This window comes from Gloeophyllum trabeum (genome assembly GCF_000344685.1).
Source record: "Gloeophyllum trabeum ATCC 11539 unplaced genomic scaffold GLOTRscaffold_00013, whole genome shotgun sequence".
Classification (NCBI taxonomy): Eukaryota; Fungi; Basidiomycota; class Agaricomycetes; order Gloeophyllales; family Gloeophyllaceae; genus Gloeophyllum; species Gloeophyllum trabeum.
The window spans coordinates 984796-1002815 of record NW_006920422.1 but is presented as its reverse complement, the minus strand read 5'-3'; the positions used below and the strand labels follow the sequence as shown (position 1 = coordinate 1002815).

At 55.4% G+C, this 18020-nt stretch overlaps 8 protein-coding genes across 8 annotated transcripts; 4 read left to right on the top strand and 4 right to left on the bottom strand.

Annotated features, from left to right (window-relative positions):
• Positions 1-403: 403 nt before the first annotated feature.
• On the bottom strand, positions 404-5004 carry GLOTRDRAFT_80566 (WD40 repeat-like protein). Its single transcript, XM_007871272.1, has 22 exons — positions 4794-5004; positions 4557-4733; positions 4458-4499; positions 4320-4399; positions 3880-4269; positions 3795-3825; positions 3637-3744; positions 3509-3574; positions 3293-3458; positions 3107-3236; positions 2249-3048; positions 2166-2199; positions 2053-2114; positions 1941-2001; positions 1818-1890; positions 1730-1767; positions 1665-1679; positions 1456-1603; positions 1367-1397; positions 1236-1317; positions 1014-1182; positions 404-963 (listed from the first exon to the last, which is right to left on the bottom strand). Exons 1-22 carry the CDS (start codon positions 4810-4812, stop codon positions 518-520), a joined length of 3168 nt encoding a protein of 1055 aa, XP_007869463.1. The 5' UTR covers positions 4813-5004; the 3' UTR covers positions 404-517.
• Positions 5005-6201: 1197 nt separating this feature from the next.
• On the bottom strand, positions 6202-6766 carry GLOTRDRAFT_132414 (uncharacterized protein; the record flags this gene model as incomplete). Its single annotated transcript, XM_007871271.1, has 2 exons — positions 6202-6517; positions 6570-6766. The coding sequence occupies 2 exons, from the start codon at positions 6764-6766 to the stop codon at positions 6202-6204; spliced, it is 513 nt and encodes a 170-aa protein (XP_007869462.1).
• Positions 6767-7149: 383 nt separating this feature from the next.
• GLOTRDRAFT_65149 (sphingomyelin phosphodiesterase) lies at positions 7150-10318 on the top strand. The gene is made up of 18 exons (XM_007871270.1): positions 7150-7435; positions 7498-7764; positions 7814-8027; positions 8079-8103; positions 8160-8236; positions 8290-8296; positions 8358-8448; positions 8500-8582; positions 8642-8680; positions 8740-8769; positions 8822-8945; positions 9004-9078; positions 9133-9226; positions 9288-9362; positions 9423-9455; positions 9505-9746; positions 9814-9966; positions 10034-10318. The coding sequence occupies exons 1-18, from the start codon at positions 7211-7213 to the stop codon at positions 10100-10102; spliced, it is 1923 nt and encodes a 640-aa protein (XP_007869461.1). The 5' UTR covers positions 7150-7210; the 3' UTR covers positions 10103-10318.
• An 817-nt stretch (positions 10319-11135) lies between these two features.
• GLOTRDRAFT_65146 (RNA-binding domain-containing protein) lies at positions 11136-11658 on the top strand (the record flags this gene model as incomplete). Its single annotated transcript, XM_007871269.1, has 2 exons — positions 11136-11225; positions 11275-11658. Coding segments are annotated over exons 1-2 (402 nt in total), but the record flags the coding sequence as incomplete, so codon positions are not given.
• Positions 11659-11732: 74 nt separating this feature from the next.
• Positions 11733-12384, top strand: GLOTRDRAFT_80558 (uncharacterized protein; the record flags this gene model as incomplete). The annotated part of the gene is made up of 2 exons (XM_007871268.1): positions 11733-12030; positions 12079-12384. Coding segments are annotated over exons 1-2 (582 nt in total), but the record flags the coding sequence as incomplete, so codon positions are not given.
• A 1290-nt stretch (positions 12385-13674) lies between these two features.
• GLOTRDRAFT_112241 (uncharacterized protein) lies at positions 13675-14133 on the bottom strand. The gene has a single exon (XM_007871267.1). The coding sequence runs from the start codon at positions 14105-14107 to the stop codon at positions 13949-13951; it is 159 nt and encodes a 52-aa protein (XP_007869458.1). The 5' UTR covers positions 14108-14133; the 3' UTR covers positions 13675-13948.
• Positions 14134-14138: 5 nt separating this feature from the next.
• Positions 14139-15056, bottom strand: GLOTRDRAFT_132411 (uncharacterized protein; the record flags this gene model as incomplete). Its single annotated transcript, XM_007871266.1, has 3 exons — positions 14139-14373; positions 14431-14683; positions 14750-15056. The coding sequence occupies 3 exons, from the start codon at positions 15054-15056 to the stop codon at positions 14139-14141; spliced, it is 795 nt and encodes a 264-aa protein (XP_007869457.1).
• A 1106-nt stretch (positions 15057-16162) lies between these two features.
• GLOTRDRAFT_47697 (uncharacterized protein) lies at positions 16163-17299 on the top strand (the record flags this gene model as incomplete). Its single annotated transcript, XM_007870994.1, has 2 exons — positions 16163-16970; positions 17025-17299. The coding sequence occupies 2 exons, from the start codon at positions 16163-16165 to the stop codon at positions 17297-17299; spliced, it is 1083 nt and encodes a 360-aa protein (XP_007869185.1).
• Between the last annotated feature and the right edge of the window lie 721 nt (positions 17300-18020).

Genomic DNA, 18020 nt, shown 5'->3' with positions numbered 1-18020 from the left:
CGACTCTGTCTTAACCCATAACGGGTCGTGGAACCCAAAAGTTATGGGTTTCTGCAGACTATGGGTTACCAGAACGTGTGACATTGTGTGACTACCTAGTACGCGTGACAGACAGCCTATCCGGTATAGGCCGGACGTCGTTTATGACACCGTTTAGATACGGAATCTTGAGTCTGGTATGGGTTATCTTCTGAAATACCACGAGAACCAAAAAATTAAGGGTCCAGATGGTCCAGATTCTCGTGAGAAGGAGACCTGTACCTTCCTAATATAGGTTGTTTTATGGGTTATGACCCTTCAAAAAGCTATGGGTTATGGGATACGGCAGACTTATGGGTTTTTACTATCTACCATGTCGGTGGAAGCCAAAAACCTATGGGTTATTACAGGTTATGGGTTATGACAGGTATGGGTTAAGACAGAGTCGACTGTATTTATAATGTATCGTTACAATCGTGCAGGTCATATATACATAAAGACAACTGAGGTCCCTCTATATCCGAATCGTCGTTGATTTTCATGAATACCTCGCAAACGACACCGATTTCTCTCTACTCCGTATGAGAGGGATAGTGGACCCGTTGAACGAGCTCTCAGCAGTAAACCCGTCTTGAGAGCCTTCAGACTCAGGGAAGATGTCATGACTGGTCCGCGGAGCGTCGAATTCCTGCTGGAGAGGCGCAGGGCTATCTGTCCACACCTCGACAGGTATCCCGTAAGGAGAGTCCGAACGCGAGACGGTGCCGCTACCAGTTGGGCCAGGTGTGCCTTGTCGACCTCGCAACGTGTAGTCGGCAGGCGTCCATATTTTCAGGTACCCGTCGTGGCTGCCGGTAGCGAACATAAATGTATCCGATCCTTGGTTCCATGCAATGCTTGTCAAGTCTCCGCCGGCGCCCTGTGAGGCTCGAAGGTAGTGCAGAAGCTCCCCCGAGTCGCGGTCCCATATGTGGATGTCACCAGCTACGTTCGGGACGTAAGTCAGAGATAAAGGCGAAAACGTTGACTTTCACCTTTTCCAGCGCAGAATATCAGTTGATCGTCTTTGCCCCCGAAGTAGCTGGGCCCGGCGAAGTCGACAGGTATCTTGGGCATATACGTGTGTCGTAGCGATAATCGTACTATATCTGCATCCTTGTCCTTTGCCTTAACCGTCTCGAGTCGCCATAGTTGGGGAGGTGCCTGGAAACGTCGAGGCAATGAGCTTAGGGAGAGATTGACTCGAGCTGACACACCTTGTCCTCATAACTAACTAGTGCCAGTTTTCCGCTCTTCGCAAGCGTGATATCGCGGACGTCGTGCAGCACTGGGACTTGGCTGAGGGGAGGTAAGCTACGCCCTCTTGCCATTTTGGATCGAGACTTACTTTTCGACTTCCTTTTGCTCTAGGTTGTACACTAGACAGCAGTGCTGGCGATGAGACGAAACCTGAATCCCGCATGAGAAGCCACCCACCAATGATCTGCTTCTCCGCTCGAGATTTACTTGGCTTCAGCCCATCGGCCGACTCGATTAAAGTACCAACACCTAATAAGCGTTTGCAGTCTGGTGTCACCGAGACGTCGTGCAGATTGAGACGGTCAAAGTCATAGCTGTCGTGGATCTAGAAAACACTAAGTGTCTATGCTACCGCACATTATAATAATGGGGCAGGAATAACTGACTTTCCCAGCAAGATCCTGCACCTCTCAGATTAATAACGTGCCCTGCATGCAGAGTGACTACTCACCAATTTGATGACACTGCTGCCCTCCACCGACATAAATGCTGCAAGCCGCTTTTGAGCATTTTATCAAGCGATCATAGAGGCTCGTCACCTTCTCCACCGGGGAACCAGGCGACAGAATGAATAGCACGGTGGCGATCGATGGTCTTCCTACATACACCATCCTTGAAGCACATGAGTGACACGCCCATCGAGGCTTGAGACTAAGCCATACCTGCGTCCAGATCTTGACGCTGCGATTCAGCTTAGTCAAAAGAAGATGACCTGTAGGAGACCTGAAGCACGTCAGCGACCGCGAGCGTGTCATACAAAACAGCAATTTTTACCAAGCCGCTTGACCGACGAAACCTTGAGGATGCGCAAGCGTACGATGGTGCACTAGACCTTCCTACAACACATCTTGGTAAATCATGGATTATTGCACACAGGCTAGTATTACCTCTACGCGAAAGATCATGGATGTGCGATCCCAGCTGCATGGATGTTAGGCACAGCCGACACGGGTGTGAGGAACGCGCATACCTGGAAGTAGCTAAAAACCGGCCGTCGGGAGAGAACTGGAGATGTCGTACAAGAGCATGGTGAGGCTGAAGTTCCTGGGTGACGTCAAGGCTCTTCAGCCTTTGGCTTAATGCTGCCACGCGACGAACAGCAGAGAAAGGTCCCGGGTTGCCGCGAGAGACGGAGCCTTCTGAAGAAGACAGCGTCCGTGCCCGTCTTGGTGCACGAAAAGCCGATGACATGGGCGACGAAGCTGTTTGCATCATCATGACAGACCGTACAGCGTTTGCAAAACGTCGCTTCGGATTGACAGTGGATGGACCAGCTTCAGCCTTTTCTGAAACTACCTGTTGTCCGTTTTCGCTCGCCGGTTGCTTGAACTCGGACGGATGCGTCTCGCGGTGCTCCGCAATCTGCACGAGCTTTGAAGGAGACATAGGAGGGTTGGGAGATAGATGTTCTGGGCTGACGACAACACGAATGGTCTGCTCGGTGTCGGGCTCCGACTTATCGTCGTCAAGACTGAGCGCGCTCAAGGTCCAGGATCTGATACGCGATATGGACGTGCTGGCTCTGCGCAGCGGCTCCCTCGTTTTCTCAACGACCGCTTGGGCTACTACAGGCGAAGTGGTCCTGAGCCATTTGATGCCCGTGTAATGGGCGATCTTGGCATACAGATGGTCGAGAACATCCGCGAGCCATTTCTGACCCTTGTGTCGCGCAAAGATCCAGCGCTCGGACGCGACCCAGGCTGACACTGCTGCAAGACCGAACGAGCTGAAGGCTGTGAAGACCGTCGTAATGGTGCATACAACTCGGTTCTAGAAGTCCAGAGGATAATCGAACACAATGCACGGGGATATCGGTCAAGGAACGCACCTGGAGAGTCGAGTAAGTAAACAGCACGAGGCCGACCGAGAAGCATGCGACAGAGATGACCAGGAACACCAAAGGTGATCGCTTGATCCATATGAGCACCCACCATGGAACTCGATTTCCGGGGGAGCGGCTTGTTGTAGCGTGCTAAGTAAACTGGACAGAAGTAGCGGAGTAGGTGACACGTACTACATGGCCTGCTTCCATGTCACTCCAAGCAGACTGTTGACCGCAGCCCCTATGCTGAACACCATCGACGTAAACCAGAAGGCGTTCACCATATCTGCCAGAATAGTTCCGGTGCTTTCGTACGAGTATTGGAGAGTTGTGGCAGTAACAGCGGAGAAAAAGGTTGCTGAAGGCGATGAGCGGAGGTGCTCTAGTAGGACAGCACTAGGTACTCACCGACCGTGGAGAGGTTAAGCAGATTGCTGGCTGCGTGTTTCTGCGCAAACCTAATAGTTGGTACACCTAATATGCACCGCGTTCACGACCATTCATTACATAGCGAGCATAGGGCCGGTTTCACTGACCGACTTCAATAAATAAGCATAGATTTGACGTTAGGGACTCGAGGTGTTCTCCCATTTCCGAAGTCAAGTCGTGCAGGTACCGTTGCACCGCAGGATACCTGAATTGGCCTAAACAAAATCAGTGAAACTGACCGTAATTGAGAGGCTTCCAGACCAACCATCGTATGCCTTCAGGCACGATGCCCAGTACTATGCAAGGTCAATATTACGCAGTCATGAAGGCTGAACCAGTCTGCAACTCACCTTCAGGTCCCCGTGCAAAGCCTTTATGGAGGCATTGACAGCTTCATCCTGGAATTCCGGGAATTCATTGAGACACTTCAAGAATGTCATGACATCCTTTGCAAACATCTCAAGTTGTGCCGGGAAGTCCTCGGGATCGAGATTGTCGAAGACTGCCGGCCGCACGATATGGTGCGGCGCTTTTCTTTTCACGCGCTTGCGCGTGTATCGCGAGTTCGGGTTGACGAGCGCATCGCGCGACTGGCGGGTGACTTTGCGAGGAAAGAGGTCCGCGGCGTTTTCTCGGAAGAGGAAGAGGATTTGGACGAGTCGTTCTCGTAGGTGGAAGGAAGACGAGAGTATGCCCACGGAGCTTCCGAGTTGTCGAGCAGAGTTTGCGAAATTCCGGAGCTGTCTAGGATATCAGCCCCCCGTGTCCCACCACTGACGATGCCACGCACTTCTTTGTCGAGGTTTAGTACTCGCCTCTGGAACTTATAGAACGATTCTGCTCCTACAACCTGATCCTCGTCCACGTTGGCTACTCGAGGGATACCTCATTAACGTGCTTCAGCCACCGAATATGCTCCGCCACTCACGCACATCCCTGTTGTCATCGTACGTAGGGGTCTGCTTCCCCTCTGCTTGAGATCGAGTTTAGCAGTGCGTCCGTGTATTTCGCAGTCACGAGACCGTACCTGGCTCATGAATATCTTCATCTTTCGTCAACTCAGTCAGAGCATCCAGCAATGACAGCAGAGTTTGCTTCCGCTTATTACTTGGCTCCGTTCGGGTTGGTGTAACTGATCCGGGGCCATTGGGTAGGTTCACGGTCAGGTCGTTTGTGTAGTTGGGCGTCACGGGTGGCGGGTCCACTTCAAACGGACGTACAACGTTGATGAATATAGCTGCGAGCAGAACGTCCCTTCACTCACCGCGAAGTGTATTCACCATTGCCGGCGGTTCGTCAAATTACAGGTATCCGATGCTTCTCCGATGATAGACGCGTCGCACTCGCGCTGTAACCCTCCCTCCCTTCGAATCCAAGTCGTAATCGTACAGTGTCGTGAATCGTGCGTTTTGAGAAATCGTCAGTAACGAGAGACACTCAGAGCAGGCCGTCGGGTATCGTACTCGGGAGAATGGGGGTCAAGAAGCCATCAAACCGATGAGCTAACGGGACTTCCGACATACATGAGGCCGCCCACGACGGACACGCTGGTCTTGCCGCGAACGGCTAGATTAGACATTTCACCTTCTACATAAGCCGACCCGCAGCAAATGCACACCGATGAAGCTATCGAGCATCTCCAAATGTGTTAATCACACTGGAGCGTAGGGTCGTTGCATCCCCTCTGAATCCACTAACTCGCGTCCTGCTGCAGCATCCCTGGCCTACGCCTGCAGCCTGCAGGTATTAACGTTAACCTCACTGGAGACTTTGGCAACTTTCGACTTGGCAATGGTCGTGATCATCCGGATCCGGGGATAGGATATCGCCTGTCTGGGTATCATTGGTTGGTCGGACTGCCAAGACGCGTTAAAGTTGATGACACGGGTAGTATTTCTACTGCCCATCTGAACCGTGAAGTGCGCAAACATGTGGTGTGAAGTCATTATGGCCTGGATTGAACTGACTCGTAAGGACGAAAGTGCAGAGAACTCCCTGGGACATCTACACTGACAGTCGGCCTACGAAGTTATGCCCGGCAAACGCAAGGCTCAGTCATCTCGCAATTCACCCTTGATTTTGCGGTATGCACTTATTATGACAAACGAAATTTTCTACGGATGCAATCCTGGTTCACCAAGTACTTCGTCAGTCCAACCGTGCATGGATGAATGAATTGAGCATTAAGGAAATTACAGAGGTACGTGATAGGTCGTTCGGGAAACATGGGCAGGACAATGTCGAAAGGTGCGTAGTCGACTCCATCGCAGCGCCTCCCATACGTCCTCCCTCAGGTCCTCTGCCATAAGAGAGATCTCTCGGTAGCAGCTCTTGCATACACCCGGAAAGTGAGGTCCACAGCCATCCTGCGGAAGATATCGGTACTCTTCTATTTCCCTGAGGAATCTTAGGATGCTGATTTTCCTAACACAATCGAACCTGCCACTGTACCATCCGCAATGGATGCGGCATTCCCCTGCTTGCGTGCGGCATTCCTCTGCCTGCGTGCATCCTGATAGGTCAGTTTCCTCGATCTCCCGTACAGCTTCTGAATAGCCTTGTATTGAGTGGCCTCCTGAACAATAGCCGATGCCCTAAAGTCTATGTGACCAAGCAGATGCCACCGGGCAGAACGACATCCCTTCCTGAGAGGGTCAGCATTACGGGCTTCGTTACCAGGTGTCCCAGTCGTGGACAGGATTGATCAGAGACGCTTCATAGAAAGTGGCCCGGAGGATAGAGGGCACGTCGAAATCCCTTGCGAGCCGTATGGCCGACGCAACCTCCGGGATTTGACTAAGTATCGTCACGGTCATCAACGTCCCATGCAAAGCGTGGAGCCGCTCTGAGTGTAAGCGTTCTTTATGCCTGTCGAGTGCAGTCCATTCTTCCAACGCAATAGGCCACTGCGTCTCCAACTTGTCCACCGCGACTTCCCGGATGTCCGAAATCGCGTACTTCGTGGTATCCATCACCTGATGCAAAGAGCTAGGACGATAAATGTCAGTACGGAAATACCACGTCGCAGGAGATGATGTACTTGGGCTTGTAAAGACAATCCAACATAGTTTCCACTTGTTCTGCGGTGTCAGGGAGCTGATCCAATGGTACTCTTTCGTACATCTGGGCCTCTGGGGGGACAGGCAGCCTCAGCATGTCCGCAAAGACTTCCGAGTGTAGAGAAAGTAATGTCTTCTGCACGCTATGGAGGACTGCTTGCTTCGTTTCGCTGTGCATGGCAGAGGACGATGCTTCCATCATCGAAGTAGTGGACGGGATGCTTCGATGCCATGCCTTCAGAGGCGGGTGGACGTTCTATCCCGTCTTGCGCATTGCTCATATCAAAGGGAAAGTTGGAAGAAACTCGGACCGGGGGTGCCAAAATTGCTGCCACAGGCCTAAGGTCAAGGGTAAAGTGAGAGAGTAGTTGTGCCGTCAAGAGCTTCAACTTCGATCAAGAGCGTCGATGACCTGCCCGACGCCGTGCACGACGTCGACGATGCTACATTATCAGAGTTAGTGCCAGTGTCCTTGCGGACAGTACCGTCATCCATGCGAGTTTGTTCTGTAACCATACATAGCCGTGTTGGGTAAAGTACCAAGAATAATTTCCATCTCCACACGGATGCTGCGTGCGTTGGATTGCTCATCTCTCCGCTTAGCGGCCAAGCACCTGCGACGATGGTCAGACTCGCCGCCCTTGCTTGGGCGACTGCTGCGATCACAGGCTCTGCGAGCGCCGCGCCCGAGGTCGACGTGAACGGCATTCTGGATATCATTCGGGCCATCCAGCAGGCGGTGGACTGCCAGTCTTGCCATGCCGCGCTAGCTCCGCTCCAGACCCTGGCCAGGAAGGGCGACGAGACCTTCGTCAGTGCGATTACGAACATATGCACGGTCTTTCAGGTGAGTAGAGGGTTATGCATTGTGCGTGCTTGACCGCTGTAATGTGGGTACTGTTACGTTAGATCGAGGATCCGGATGTCTGCGCAGGCGCAATCAAAGACCAAGCTCCCATCCTCGCTCATGACTTACGGAAGATCGATGTCGGAGGCGAAACCGCGACGAAGATGTGCGATGCAGTGTTCGGTCTCTGCCAACCACCCCCGGTGAACGAGTTGCCAGTCAAGTTCCCGAAGTCTGCCCCAGATACACCGCAGACGTTCACTTCCACCGGGAGAACGCCATTCAAGGTCGCGCATTTTAGTGACGTGCACATTGATAGGCAGTACACAGTGGGTACAATACGCTATTGCAATCAGAGCTGTCTGAACCGTAGAGCAGGTCGGTGCGGAAGTGAACTGCACGAAACCGATTTGCTGCAGACACTATGACGATCAAGAGTCGAAGAAAGGGCACAACATCAAGGTCGAGGCTAGGCACCATGGAGAGAGGAATTGTGACTCCCCGCCGTCTCTCGCGGACTCGATGCTGAGCGCAGTGCAAGAGGCTGCCCCGGACGCAATGTTCTCCCTTTTCACTGGCGATGTTGCTGAAGGTATGAGGTTAGCTGACTAGATTACCTGCGCCTTCTAATTTCACAACACAGCCGCCGTATGGTTGCTTGATCAGAAGTACGTCTGCAAGATATCTGAGTAGTCCATCATTGAATGAGCGAACGTCTGTGCAGCGAAGTCACGAAGGATCTGCAAGAGTTCAACCACCAGATGGCCTCCCGACTTGGCTTCCCGGTCTTCGGCGTAATCGGTATGTACCCATTCGCAGGACGCAGTGTTGTGATACTGACTTGAAACTTCTAGGCAACCAGTAAGTAATTTCAGTAGGACCTACGACGGGTTATGTCCTCATGCGACCCTACTGCTTCAAGTGACTCTGCGCCCGTGAACAACTTCCCCCGCAGCACGACCGAGGCGCCGAACGTGCAGTGGGTGTTCGACGTCCAGAGCCAAGGCTGGAGGGTATGCGTGCTTCGATCTCATCCACAATGGCGAGATTCTGACGTGTCCTAGAAATGGATTAATTCGACCTCGGCATACCAGCTGGTTCATAGGTCGGGGAGCTATGCGACGGTTGTCCCTGGGACGAAGTTGAAGTGCGTCTGGCCTTGTATGTTTATGTCTAAAGCAAGGCTGAGACTGGGTGATTTGGCAGGATTATATCTATCAACACGAACTACTGGTATAAACAGAAGTGCGTGACCTTGCCGTCCCGGATTTGCTCTGGATCGTCTGACGCATGAACACCCCTAGCTTCTGGCTCTATGACAGCGACGAGCAGCAGTGTGTCTCCTGACCACCCTCATATCTCGTCTCATCCCGACTTCCTCCACAGACCAGATCCGAACGGCATCCTCGCCTTCATGGTGCAGGAGCTCCAAGCAGCCGAAGACGCCGGCCAGCGAGTGTGGATCATCGGACACTCGCCTGTGGGGAAGGGCGATATCATGTGGGACCAGGTGCGCATCGGACTAGTTCTTCTCTCATTGCGCTGGTCAAAAGCTTATTGGGGGACAGTCGAACTATTACGACCAGATTGTGCAGAGGTATAAGAATACGATTGCGGGGCAGTTCTTTGGGCACACGCACTCTGTACGTCGTTCCATAGTTTTGGTATGATATGGAATCCCTAAGCGGCCACTGCAGGACGAGCTACAGATCGCCTACTCTGATTATAAGAACCGGACAGCGGAGAACGCAGTGAGCGTCGGGCTCGTCGCGCCCGCTCTCACCCCGCGCAGTACGCCTATATTCTCTGTGCATATTCATGCATGAAAGCGACTGAATATCGTTGGTGATAGGCGGCAATCCCGCGTTCAAGGTCTATGAGGTGGACCCGGATACGTACGAGGTCATGGACGCCAAGTCGTACTTCAGTCAGTATTACTGTGTCGTTTTGTATGGGTGTACATCCCCATACTGAATCCGTTTTAAAGCCAACATGTCCGCGCCGGGCTTCCGCAAGCAACGTACGTTCCCTGCTTTCCCTCCCTCCCCCGCCTAACCTCCCTGTCCTAGCCAAATGGTCCCTCTTCTACAGCGCGCGCGAGTCCTACGGGCCCCTGGTCGACCTGCCCGCCTCCGCGCCGCTCTCGCCCGCGTTCTGGCACAACCTCACGGCGCTCATGGCGCGCAACGACACGCTCTTCCGGCTGTACCAGCACCGCAAGAACGGGGGCGTGCGCCGGCGGCCGTGCAGGGGCGAGTGCAAGGAGAAGACGCTGTGCCAGATGCAGAGTATGCGCAGCGAGGATGATTGCGTGAGTGTCTCTTCCGATATGGAGATGAGTGTTTAATTTGGGAGGGAGGTGCTGATTATGGTGGTAGAATACGGTGACGCCCGGGGTGCCGGGGCTGCACGGGGCGCAGGAGGTTATGGACATGGGGATGGTCCCGCACGCGCTGGATCGGAGCCATAGGGACCGCGCGCGGTGCGAGGTTACGGGTTTGAGCGGGATTTTGAAGGCGTTCCTGGGCAAGGTACGCGTGTCTCCCGCTCTATTTCTTGCCTTAGGATGTGGTGCTTACGGTTGGTTGGAATGTTCAGACGAGGCGCGCGGGCTTCCAGCGCGAGTTGTGTGAGTGGACGCAGGACGCGGAGGGGTGTACGGCGTAATTATGGATGTGGATGGAGGGGGGGTGTAGGATTGCGGACCTTTAACGGGCTGGTGCGTTTTTTGGTTTAGACGATGTATCTTGTATGGACTACTCGGTTTTCTGTATCCCGTCTTTATGTATGCGTAATTCGCGGTCAGGTGTATTGTGTCGTACTCAGTGGGCGCTCTCTTTTTAATCCATGCACTCCTGATGGATCTCCGACAGAGGATGGTGATATCCTGGACATGTACGTAGTGGACTACGGGTTTCGTACCAAGGCTGAGTAGTCAGCTGGAAGTATACGCGAGCCGCTACACTGCGAAATGCAATTGCCGCCTGAGAAGTAGTAGGTCACCCACCACTGATGAGGTAACGACCAACCAGCACGCGATGGTCTACTGACTTGATATCGACGTCAGCTTCAGATGGTACATACGTACCTTGCTCCCCTCTCTCATGTGGACGCCGACTCATCTGCTGCTCGGATTAGTCGCGCTGCGGTGTTCTCCCGAAATGAAGCTTCCGGAAGATGCATGTATGCCTTCCGTCGCTCGTACAGGACACCGTAAGTCGAGCCGCATACAGACGAAGCTGTTGTTGCAGTGCGGCCCACGGACGAGGTGGCGAATGACAGACGTACAAGGATGAGGCAGCCGCGGCGAATCAGTCTGGCAGTGCAAGTGAACGACGCGCTCAACGCGCTATTTCAGTGACCGATGGCTATGACGTCGTATATAGTTACTGCGAGGTCAACGCGCGAGTCTGATTCATAGCGTGGCGCAGTGGTAGCGAAGCAAAACTCCGTGCAACTCGGCCAACTCTCTGCTCGTCGCTTTCACCACTGTATATCACCATGTCAAGGCTGAGTTGTAGTAGATACGTAGGGCAAAGTAGCAAGTCATGTTGATGTTAATCACTGTAGGTCGCCGATACAATCGCTGGGTAGGAGTCACGGTTCGTCTCGCTTCGTCACGGATTGCCAGGGTGCCGCTACGCAGGACGGATTGCCATTCTCAGGATACGTCAGGGCTCCTCTTTTCTGTACCGAGGCAGGCCCCTTTTACTTTCGTCCGCGACGCACATACACGATTGCTAGCCAGAGTCGCTCGTTCATCCAGCCCAACATGGGTTCTCTGCGTCCGGTGCGTTCCCCGCATTCCCAGTCTCCGAGCGCTGCTCATAACGGCTTAGGACACCTCGCACCCGCCTTCGCGTTCCGTGTCCCCCGTACCCAGCGCTACGTCGCCGGCCCCGGCGACGCTGCCCAGCAACGACGACATCGAGGCCATCATCCAGCTAGCCACCTCCTCGTCTTCGTCCGTCCCCCAGAAGGACACCCGCACGCAGCTCTTCGTCGGCAACCTGCCTTACCGCGTCCGTTGGCAGGACCTCAAGGATCTCTTCCGCAAAGCAGGCACGGTCCTCCGCGCAGACGTGTCCCTCGGGCCCGACAATCGGAGCAGGGGCTATGGCACCGTCCTGCTAGCCTCTGCCGAGGATGCGGGGCGGGCGATCGACATGTTCAACGGCTACAGTTGGCAGACACGCGTGCTGGAGGTCAGGCTGGACAGGCTCCCTGTCGATCTGGATTCCCTAGCTCCCCCTACAGGTACAGGTACGCCCAGCAGTAACATGCTCAACCCATACAGCGCCCCGTCCATCGACGATTATGCGTTCTTGGAACGCCCCTCGAGCAGCGGCGGAGGTACGCGGAGTCTCTTTGTCGGAAACGTACGTGGTTGCAGAGTCTAGTTCCTTTCCTTCTTCTGACCCCTCGCAGCTTCCCTTCCACTGCCAATGGCAAGACCTGAAAGACCTCTTTCGCCAAGCCGGCACTATTCTGCGAGCCGACGTCGCTCTCGGACCTGACGGCCGATCGAGAGGCTTCGGGACGGTCAGCTTTGCTACAGAGGCAGATGCTGAGCGCGCCGTGAACATGTTCAACGGGTAAGCTCAGGCGTTTCCCCTATACGCGGGTTTACTGACCCTGCGCAGATACGAATACAACGGGCGGCAATTAAAGGTCCACTACGACCGATACTCGCAATCGGCTGCATCAGCGCAACCGCTTGTTCCGACGTCGCCTCTGCCTTTCTTGCACCAACCATCGTCCTCCCTCCCTCATTCTCCCCTCCCTCACTCGCAAGTGCACTCCCCCTTGTCGCTCCCGCACTCCCCGCACCCTCCATCCCTTTCGCAACATCCCTCGTTCCAGCACCTGGCCAGCGGACACTTCCCGTCCCCACTCCATCGGCAGATATCCGAGCAGGAGCTAGGCGCAGCGCTGGACTTGCGCTCGGGGCTGTCTGAACATGACAGTAACCAGCAAGCGCTGGAGGGACTGGGCCGACCGACGGCGATACCGATGCCGCCCCCTGGGTACCAGTTCGAGTTCATCAACTCGTCCGCGCCGTCAAGTCCTTTCGGGCACCCTGGAATGTACATGGTGAGCCCGGGGTACATGCAGCAGCAGCAGCCGATGCAGCAAGAATCCGCGCGACGAAGTCCATTCGAGCACGGCGATGGCTCGCCTTCGTCGCAGTCACTCTCTTCCTCTAATCCTTCGACGTCTTCCACTAACACAGCCACACCGACCTCGCCCATGAAGAACCACCACCCGGGACCGATTGCGCTGCCACCGCCCCTCCCGCTGCCCCTCCCGCACCACTTGTCCCCGATGCACCACCCCATGAGCCCGCAGGCGACTCATGTGATGACGCCGGGCGGGATGGTCGCGATGACGCCCGCGGGGCTGCCGCCGATCACGCCGAGCATGCCGTCGTTCAACTTTGCGTACGCGCAGCAGGGCGCGGGGAGCCCGATGGTGTCGCAGGTGTCGCACCCGCCGCCGGCGTACATGATGAATATGAATGTGAACATGCTGAGCCCGCCGATGTTTAGCCCTGGCTTGACGATGAGCCCTGGCACGCCGGTGTTCTGGGCGCAGGGTCGCGCGCCGATTAACCCGGCTGTGGGGGCGCCGGTGCATAATTCGCAGGGGGAGACCGGGCAGCACGCGATGGGTGGAGAGCCGGCGAGTTACTTCCCGCCGGTGAGCGCGCAGGTGGACTATTTCTGGGGCGCAGGGGTAGGGGGTACGAGCGGGCTGCGGAACGAGGTGGGCGGAGGGGAGGAGAGGGGGAGGGAGGGCGCGGGGATCGAGAGGCCGGAGACGGAGAGGAGCGCGAGCGGCGAGAGCGGGGTGACGACCAGCGCGAGCTGGGATCGGGCCGAAAGCAGCAGCGTTGCGACGAGCTGGGGAGACCAGGAGTACGAGGGGGAGCTCGCGGAGAAGATGGGCGGGATGGGGCTGGGCGGGGAGGAGGGACCCGTGAACGGGGGCGGGGCTATGAAGCATCGGACGACGAGTATGAACGAGGATCACCCACGGAGGCCGGCGCCGGGGCCCGTGCAAGGGCACCGTGCGGACTCGGACCCGATCCACCAGGTTGGCGGCGCGGAGGGGGACGCGAGGAAGGGCCACAGCGAGGACCAGCTGCAGCACGACCGGAATCGGGAGAGGGAGGTCGGGCTGGGGTTTAATATGCGGTTGCATAGCGCGCCGGAAGGGAGCTGAGTGCTCCGGGGCGTGGGTGGGATATGGATATGGTATTATATTGCATGGGTACGTCTGGGCTGTGATACCCTTATATTATCTCGCGTAGAACCCGGACGGTCTGTTTCTCGCGCCGGAGGAGATTGTTTGTTTTGCAATGGATGGCTGGAGTATTGACGCGGCATGTTTTGCTTTTGGTGTCGCATTGTCTGCAGGTCCCGGTTGCGCGCAGTGTCGTTAACTGTGTGTTGTTCCTTTCTCCTCGTTTCTTCTGGCGTTTATACTACACCCTTCCATCGCTATTAGAATCTACGCACAGATCATCGGTCCATCCATCCATACGCATTCTATTCGATTTGCAGCATTTATTTCCGTCGTCGAGTCTGGTCCATGCATTACTACTATATCTATATCTCCAGAGCTTTGGATCTGTAAGTGAACGTAACGGATGTAGATAGGATGGGGCATATGAATAATGTATATTGTTCTCAAAGCATCCCTACGTATACCAGTACATCCGTGATTCTTCCCAAATCGTCCATCCTGCGCTCAGGAACAATATTGGTAGTGCGCCTCCAGTGAATGCGCCTGCCTTTATCTTGGGAGCAGCAGCCGACCAAGAACCAGCAGAGGTCGCCGCGGGGGACTCTGCAGGGCTGGTAGGAGAGGTAGGAGATTGAGGGCTTGTGCTGAGCGGGGCTAAAGTGGAAACCTCACTGAGGTTCTCTTCATGTCTACTATTCACTCAGTACCGCCCTCATACCTCAGCTGAGATAACCTCTGACGCTCACGAGTAAACGAGGTAATCGAAGATAACGAGCGACTTGTTCCCCGCGTGCCCCGACTCGAGCGAGAAGACGTGCTGGCCGACAGGGATGGACTCGTTCACGTAGACCGGGTACTGGTACGTGTACGCGGTGCTCCCGTTCGGTGCGAGCTCGAACGCGCCGACGCGCGCGCCGTCGATGAAGAACTGCATGTCGGAGTTGCCAGCGGGGTGGTCGTACGTGAACGTCAGGGCGCAGAAGACGTATAGGACGCTTCCTGTCATCGCGGCGGGAGGGTCGGTTACTCTGGTATTGTTTCAGCGGGATCACAAGTCGGACGTACCGTTGAACGGCACTGATAGCGAGAGGATCGACCCGGTGTCGTTGTCGGACCCGGGCGTGACGGAGAACGTCCCGTCGTGCCAGGTCAAGTCGTACATGCTCGCCTGCGCGGGGTGCGCGGTGCACCCGGCGCAGGTCGTCCCAGGGCCTTCTGCGTTCCACGCACTCTCGGGCGCGTAGCTGACCTGTGCGCCGGTGAGCGGGTCGCCGTAGGTGTCGTCGATTGTCGTGTTGACGAGTGCGGATAGTGTACCGCTGAGATTGCAGAGTGCGTAGATCGCGAGAAGTACACGAGTTGACGTCTTCATGGCGCGGTCAGTCTACGGTCGGCGGCTTGAGGAAGGTTCTCTGGCCACAGCGCTCGACGGTCAGCAGTTATGGTCAGTCCTTGAACAACACTGGTTATAAGCAACGAACCGAGACGGGAACCTCGATCGAGGTCTATAGTTGAACTCAGTGAGGGCGAACATCAAAAGGTTCGGCGGTTATAGAAACTTGGACAGGATGATCATCACGACGCACGACGGGTCAGAAAACAGAGTCAGACCGTGGCCGTCAGGAAACCAGTCGGCTTGTTATTATCCTGGGGGCCACAGCGTAGATGATATCAACGGAGAAAGGCAGGAAGGCAGCAGTGTTTCGAAGTGGACTAGGCGTGCAGGTACCTGAGTTCAGGTAATGGCCGTATGCGAGCATTCACCAAGCGTCGAGAGGATGAAGCCTGAATTTGAGGTCCGTCTGGATTAGACGCTTCGTGGGTGAGCGGCAGCCTGAGATATGTGGCAATGGACACCTCCGGTACCGATCAGAGTACTGAAAGTTCAGCCTCACCTCTTGCCTTTCATATTTCAGTGGTTGCTTTTGGGCTACCGCAGCTGGCCTAAGTACCGTGTCATCCTTCGGAGTGCTGCTCTGCACTGGAATAAAGGAAATAGTCTGGCGACGCGTCCCATGACACTGCAGCCTTTGGCCAATTCCACGAGAAAAGGGGGATTGACGTCATGCATTAGTGGCTTTCGCGACGAATCCTCACTCGCTCGTATATCATGTGTGTGCGAACAGTGACAATTCGAGCCATCGACCACTTCCACTGTTCATGTCAAATAGCAATTCCTGACAGCCTCTTGAAAACATAGGGGTTTGATCATAAACTGGCTCACGATATATCGGCTGAACCTACCCCGGCCTCCTAGGTAAGCAAGTAGACAGTGATCAAGTCCGAGCCAGTTGACAAAATTCCGTCAGTGAGCTCAGCCTACGCCTGACAGGGAATCTTAGGGCCTCCGGGACATCCGAGCCTTCGTTGGGTATTCTGACTCCTACAGCTCACTCGGCTTCCACCAGGTAAGCCAATTCCTACCGGGCGTGGATGGACTATCCCAGACAGTCTGAACAGATGTCTCCAACGCGAAGTATGGCGAGCAATGCACCCCATGCGGTTGACGTGCAGCCGCTCCTGAAGACAATGCAGAAGGTGTACGGGCCCTTCCCAGATGGACCCGCGGTGAAATCATGGATTCCGCCGCCTGCGGTGGGAGGCCACCGCGGGCGATACCTCTGGACGGACGGCTTCGGCGTCGTCAACCTGCTCACCCTCTCAAAAATAACCTCCGATGCAACCTACCTCACCCTCGCCGCGCGGCTCATCGAGACCGTGCACGACATCCTCGGACGCACGCGCGAGGACCGCGCGCGCCTCCCCGGTGCGACCGACGCCGAGCCGCTCAAGGGTGGCTTGCGGATCGGCAAGGTCGAAGAGAGCGGCCCGGACGGGGATGGCCAGTACTTCCACTACCTGACAGTGTGGATGTTCGCGCTGAACCGGATGAGCGTCGCCTCGGGCGAGCGCCGGTACAACGAGCTGGCAGTGCAGCTCGCGCGCGCGGTGCACCCGAAGTTCGTGGTGAACAGGGAGGCGGCGCGGCCGCGGATGTTCTGGAAGATGTCGGTGGACCTCGCACAGCCGCTCGTGCGCAGCGAGGGGAACCTCGACCCGATTGATGGGTATGTGGTGTACTCGCTGCTGCAGAAGACGGCGGGCACGCCAGTGTTGCGGGGGGAGATTGAGGATTATAGGAAGATATTGGAGACGAAGTGGAGGGGGTATGGGAGTAGTGATCCGCTGGACTTGGGGATGACGCTGTGGACGAGTCATTGGTGCGTCGATGAGCCCGGAGAGGAGTGGGCGAGGGGGATCACGGAGAGCGCGTTCGGGGATCTTCGTGAGTCGTCTGCACCTCGGTGCCGTCCGTTGACGCCAGTGCTCATGGCTGTAGGAGACGTTAGTGAGAGCGGCTACTTCGACGTACCTCTCAGGATGCGCCTCGCCTTCCGCGAATTCGGGACGTGCCTCGGTATACGATGTCATTCCGCAGATGCGTCCCTTGAAAGCCTTGCGCAGAAGATCGCGACGACTTGGGAGAAGACCGTGCAGGAAGAAGAGGAACAGGACGATTTGACCCCCATCACTTGCGTGATGTATGTCTCTGCTGTAGTCCCGGGAGGTAAGCGCGGACGCCAATCAGAGCCTTTTGGATGTGGCTGCAATTGACAGCGCTTGCAGCATTCAAGAAAGGGTTCCTTGAGGCTGAAGCATGACATTTTGAAACACTCACCTAGAGTCTTGGACAGCCTCTTTCAGTCTCGGTCATGCCAGCCCTCCTGTCTAAGCTTGCTTGACTCTCGCCGCCGTGCGATGCCTTGATCCATACCATCCGCCGTCTCTTCCGTCTCTAGCCTTTTATCATTTGTACCACAGCCTGTTCACGTCTTGTGCTAGACTAGTAATTATGGTGTTTGTATACGAATATTCTATTTTTGCCACAACTGTGCTCGTTGTTGCATCACAAATTCCCGTGCTGGCAAATTCCACGTCTGCGGAAATAGAGCAGCCATCATACTGTACCTACCGTCATCCTCGACGCTGCAACGTTGAACACTCACTATTCTCGTCTGCTGATCCGTCCTGGCCTTCGCTGGCGTGCGCAGTCTGTCGGGGTACTTACTGGAAGATACTTCATGGGAAGGCCGGAGGCAGACGCCGGTTCCGTGGCGTACTGGACTGAACTCTCTGGCTGTCTGGATCGGTCTGTTCGACTGCTGGGGTCGCCCTGAAGCCCCTCTCTTCCTCCTGAATGCATTCAACACAGCAAAGAGACAACTAGATGCGAGGGGGGCGGCTATGCGATTCTTATGAGACTTTTGATTGCTGGCGCGTGTTACTAAATACAAAACTCCCACTAATCGGAGTGCCGGCGACGCATGACCGTGCG

Excerpts from the sequence above, each read along its gene's own strand:
- GLOTRDRAFT_80566 (XM_007871272.1), bottom strand. Across the intron at positions 1,768-1,817 it reads CTGGTTCCCCGGTGGAGAAG|CATTTATGTCGGTGGAGGGC; the intron begins GTGACGAGCCTC and ends AGCGGCTTGCAG. Across the intron at positions 1,398-1,455 it reads AGCGGAGAAGCAGATCATTG|TGTACAACCTAGAGCAAAAG; the intron begins GTGGGTGGCTTC and ends ACTGCTGTCTAG.
- GLOTRDRAFT_65149 (XM_007871270.1), top strand. The coding sequence starts at position 7,211 with ATGGTCAGACTCGCCGCCCTTGCTTGGGCGACTGCTGCGATCACAGGC. Across the intron at positions 8,028-8,078 it reads CACTGGCGATGTTGCTGAAG|CCGCCGTATGGTTGCTTGAT; the intron begins GTATGAGGTTAG and ends TTCACAACACAG. Across the intron at positions 8,583-8,641 it reads GTCCCTGGGACGAAGTTGAA|GATTATATCTATCAACACGA; the intron begins GTGCGTCTGGCC and ends GTGATTTGGCAG.
- GLOTRDRAFT_112241 (XM_007871267.1), bottom strand. The coding sequence starts at position 14,107 with ATGCCCCATCCTATCTACATCCGTTACGTTCACTTACAGATCCAAAGC.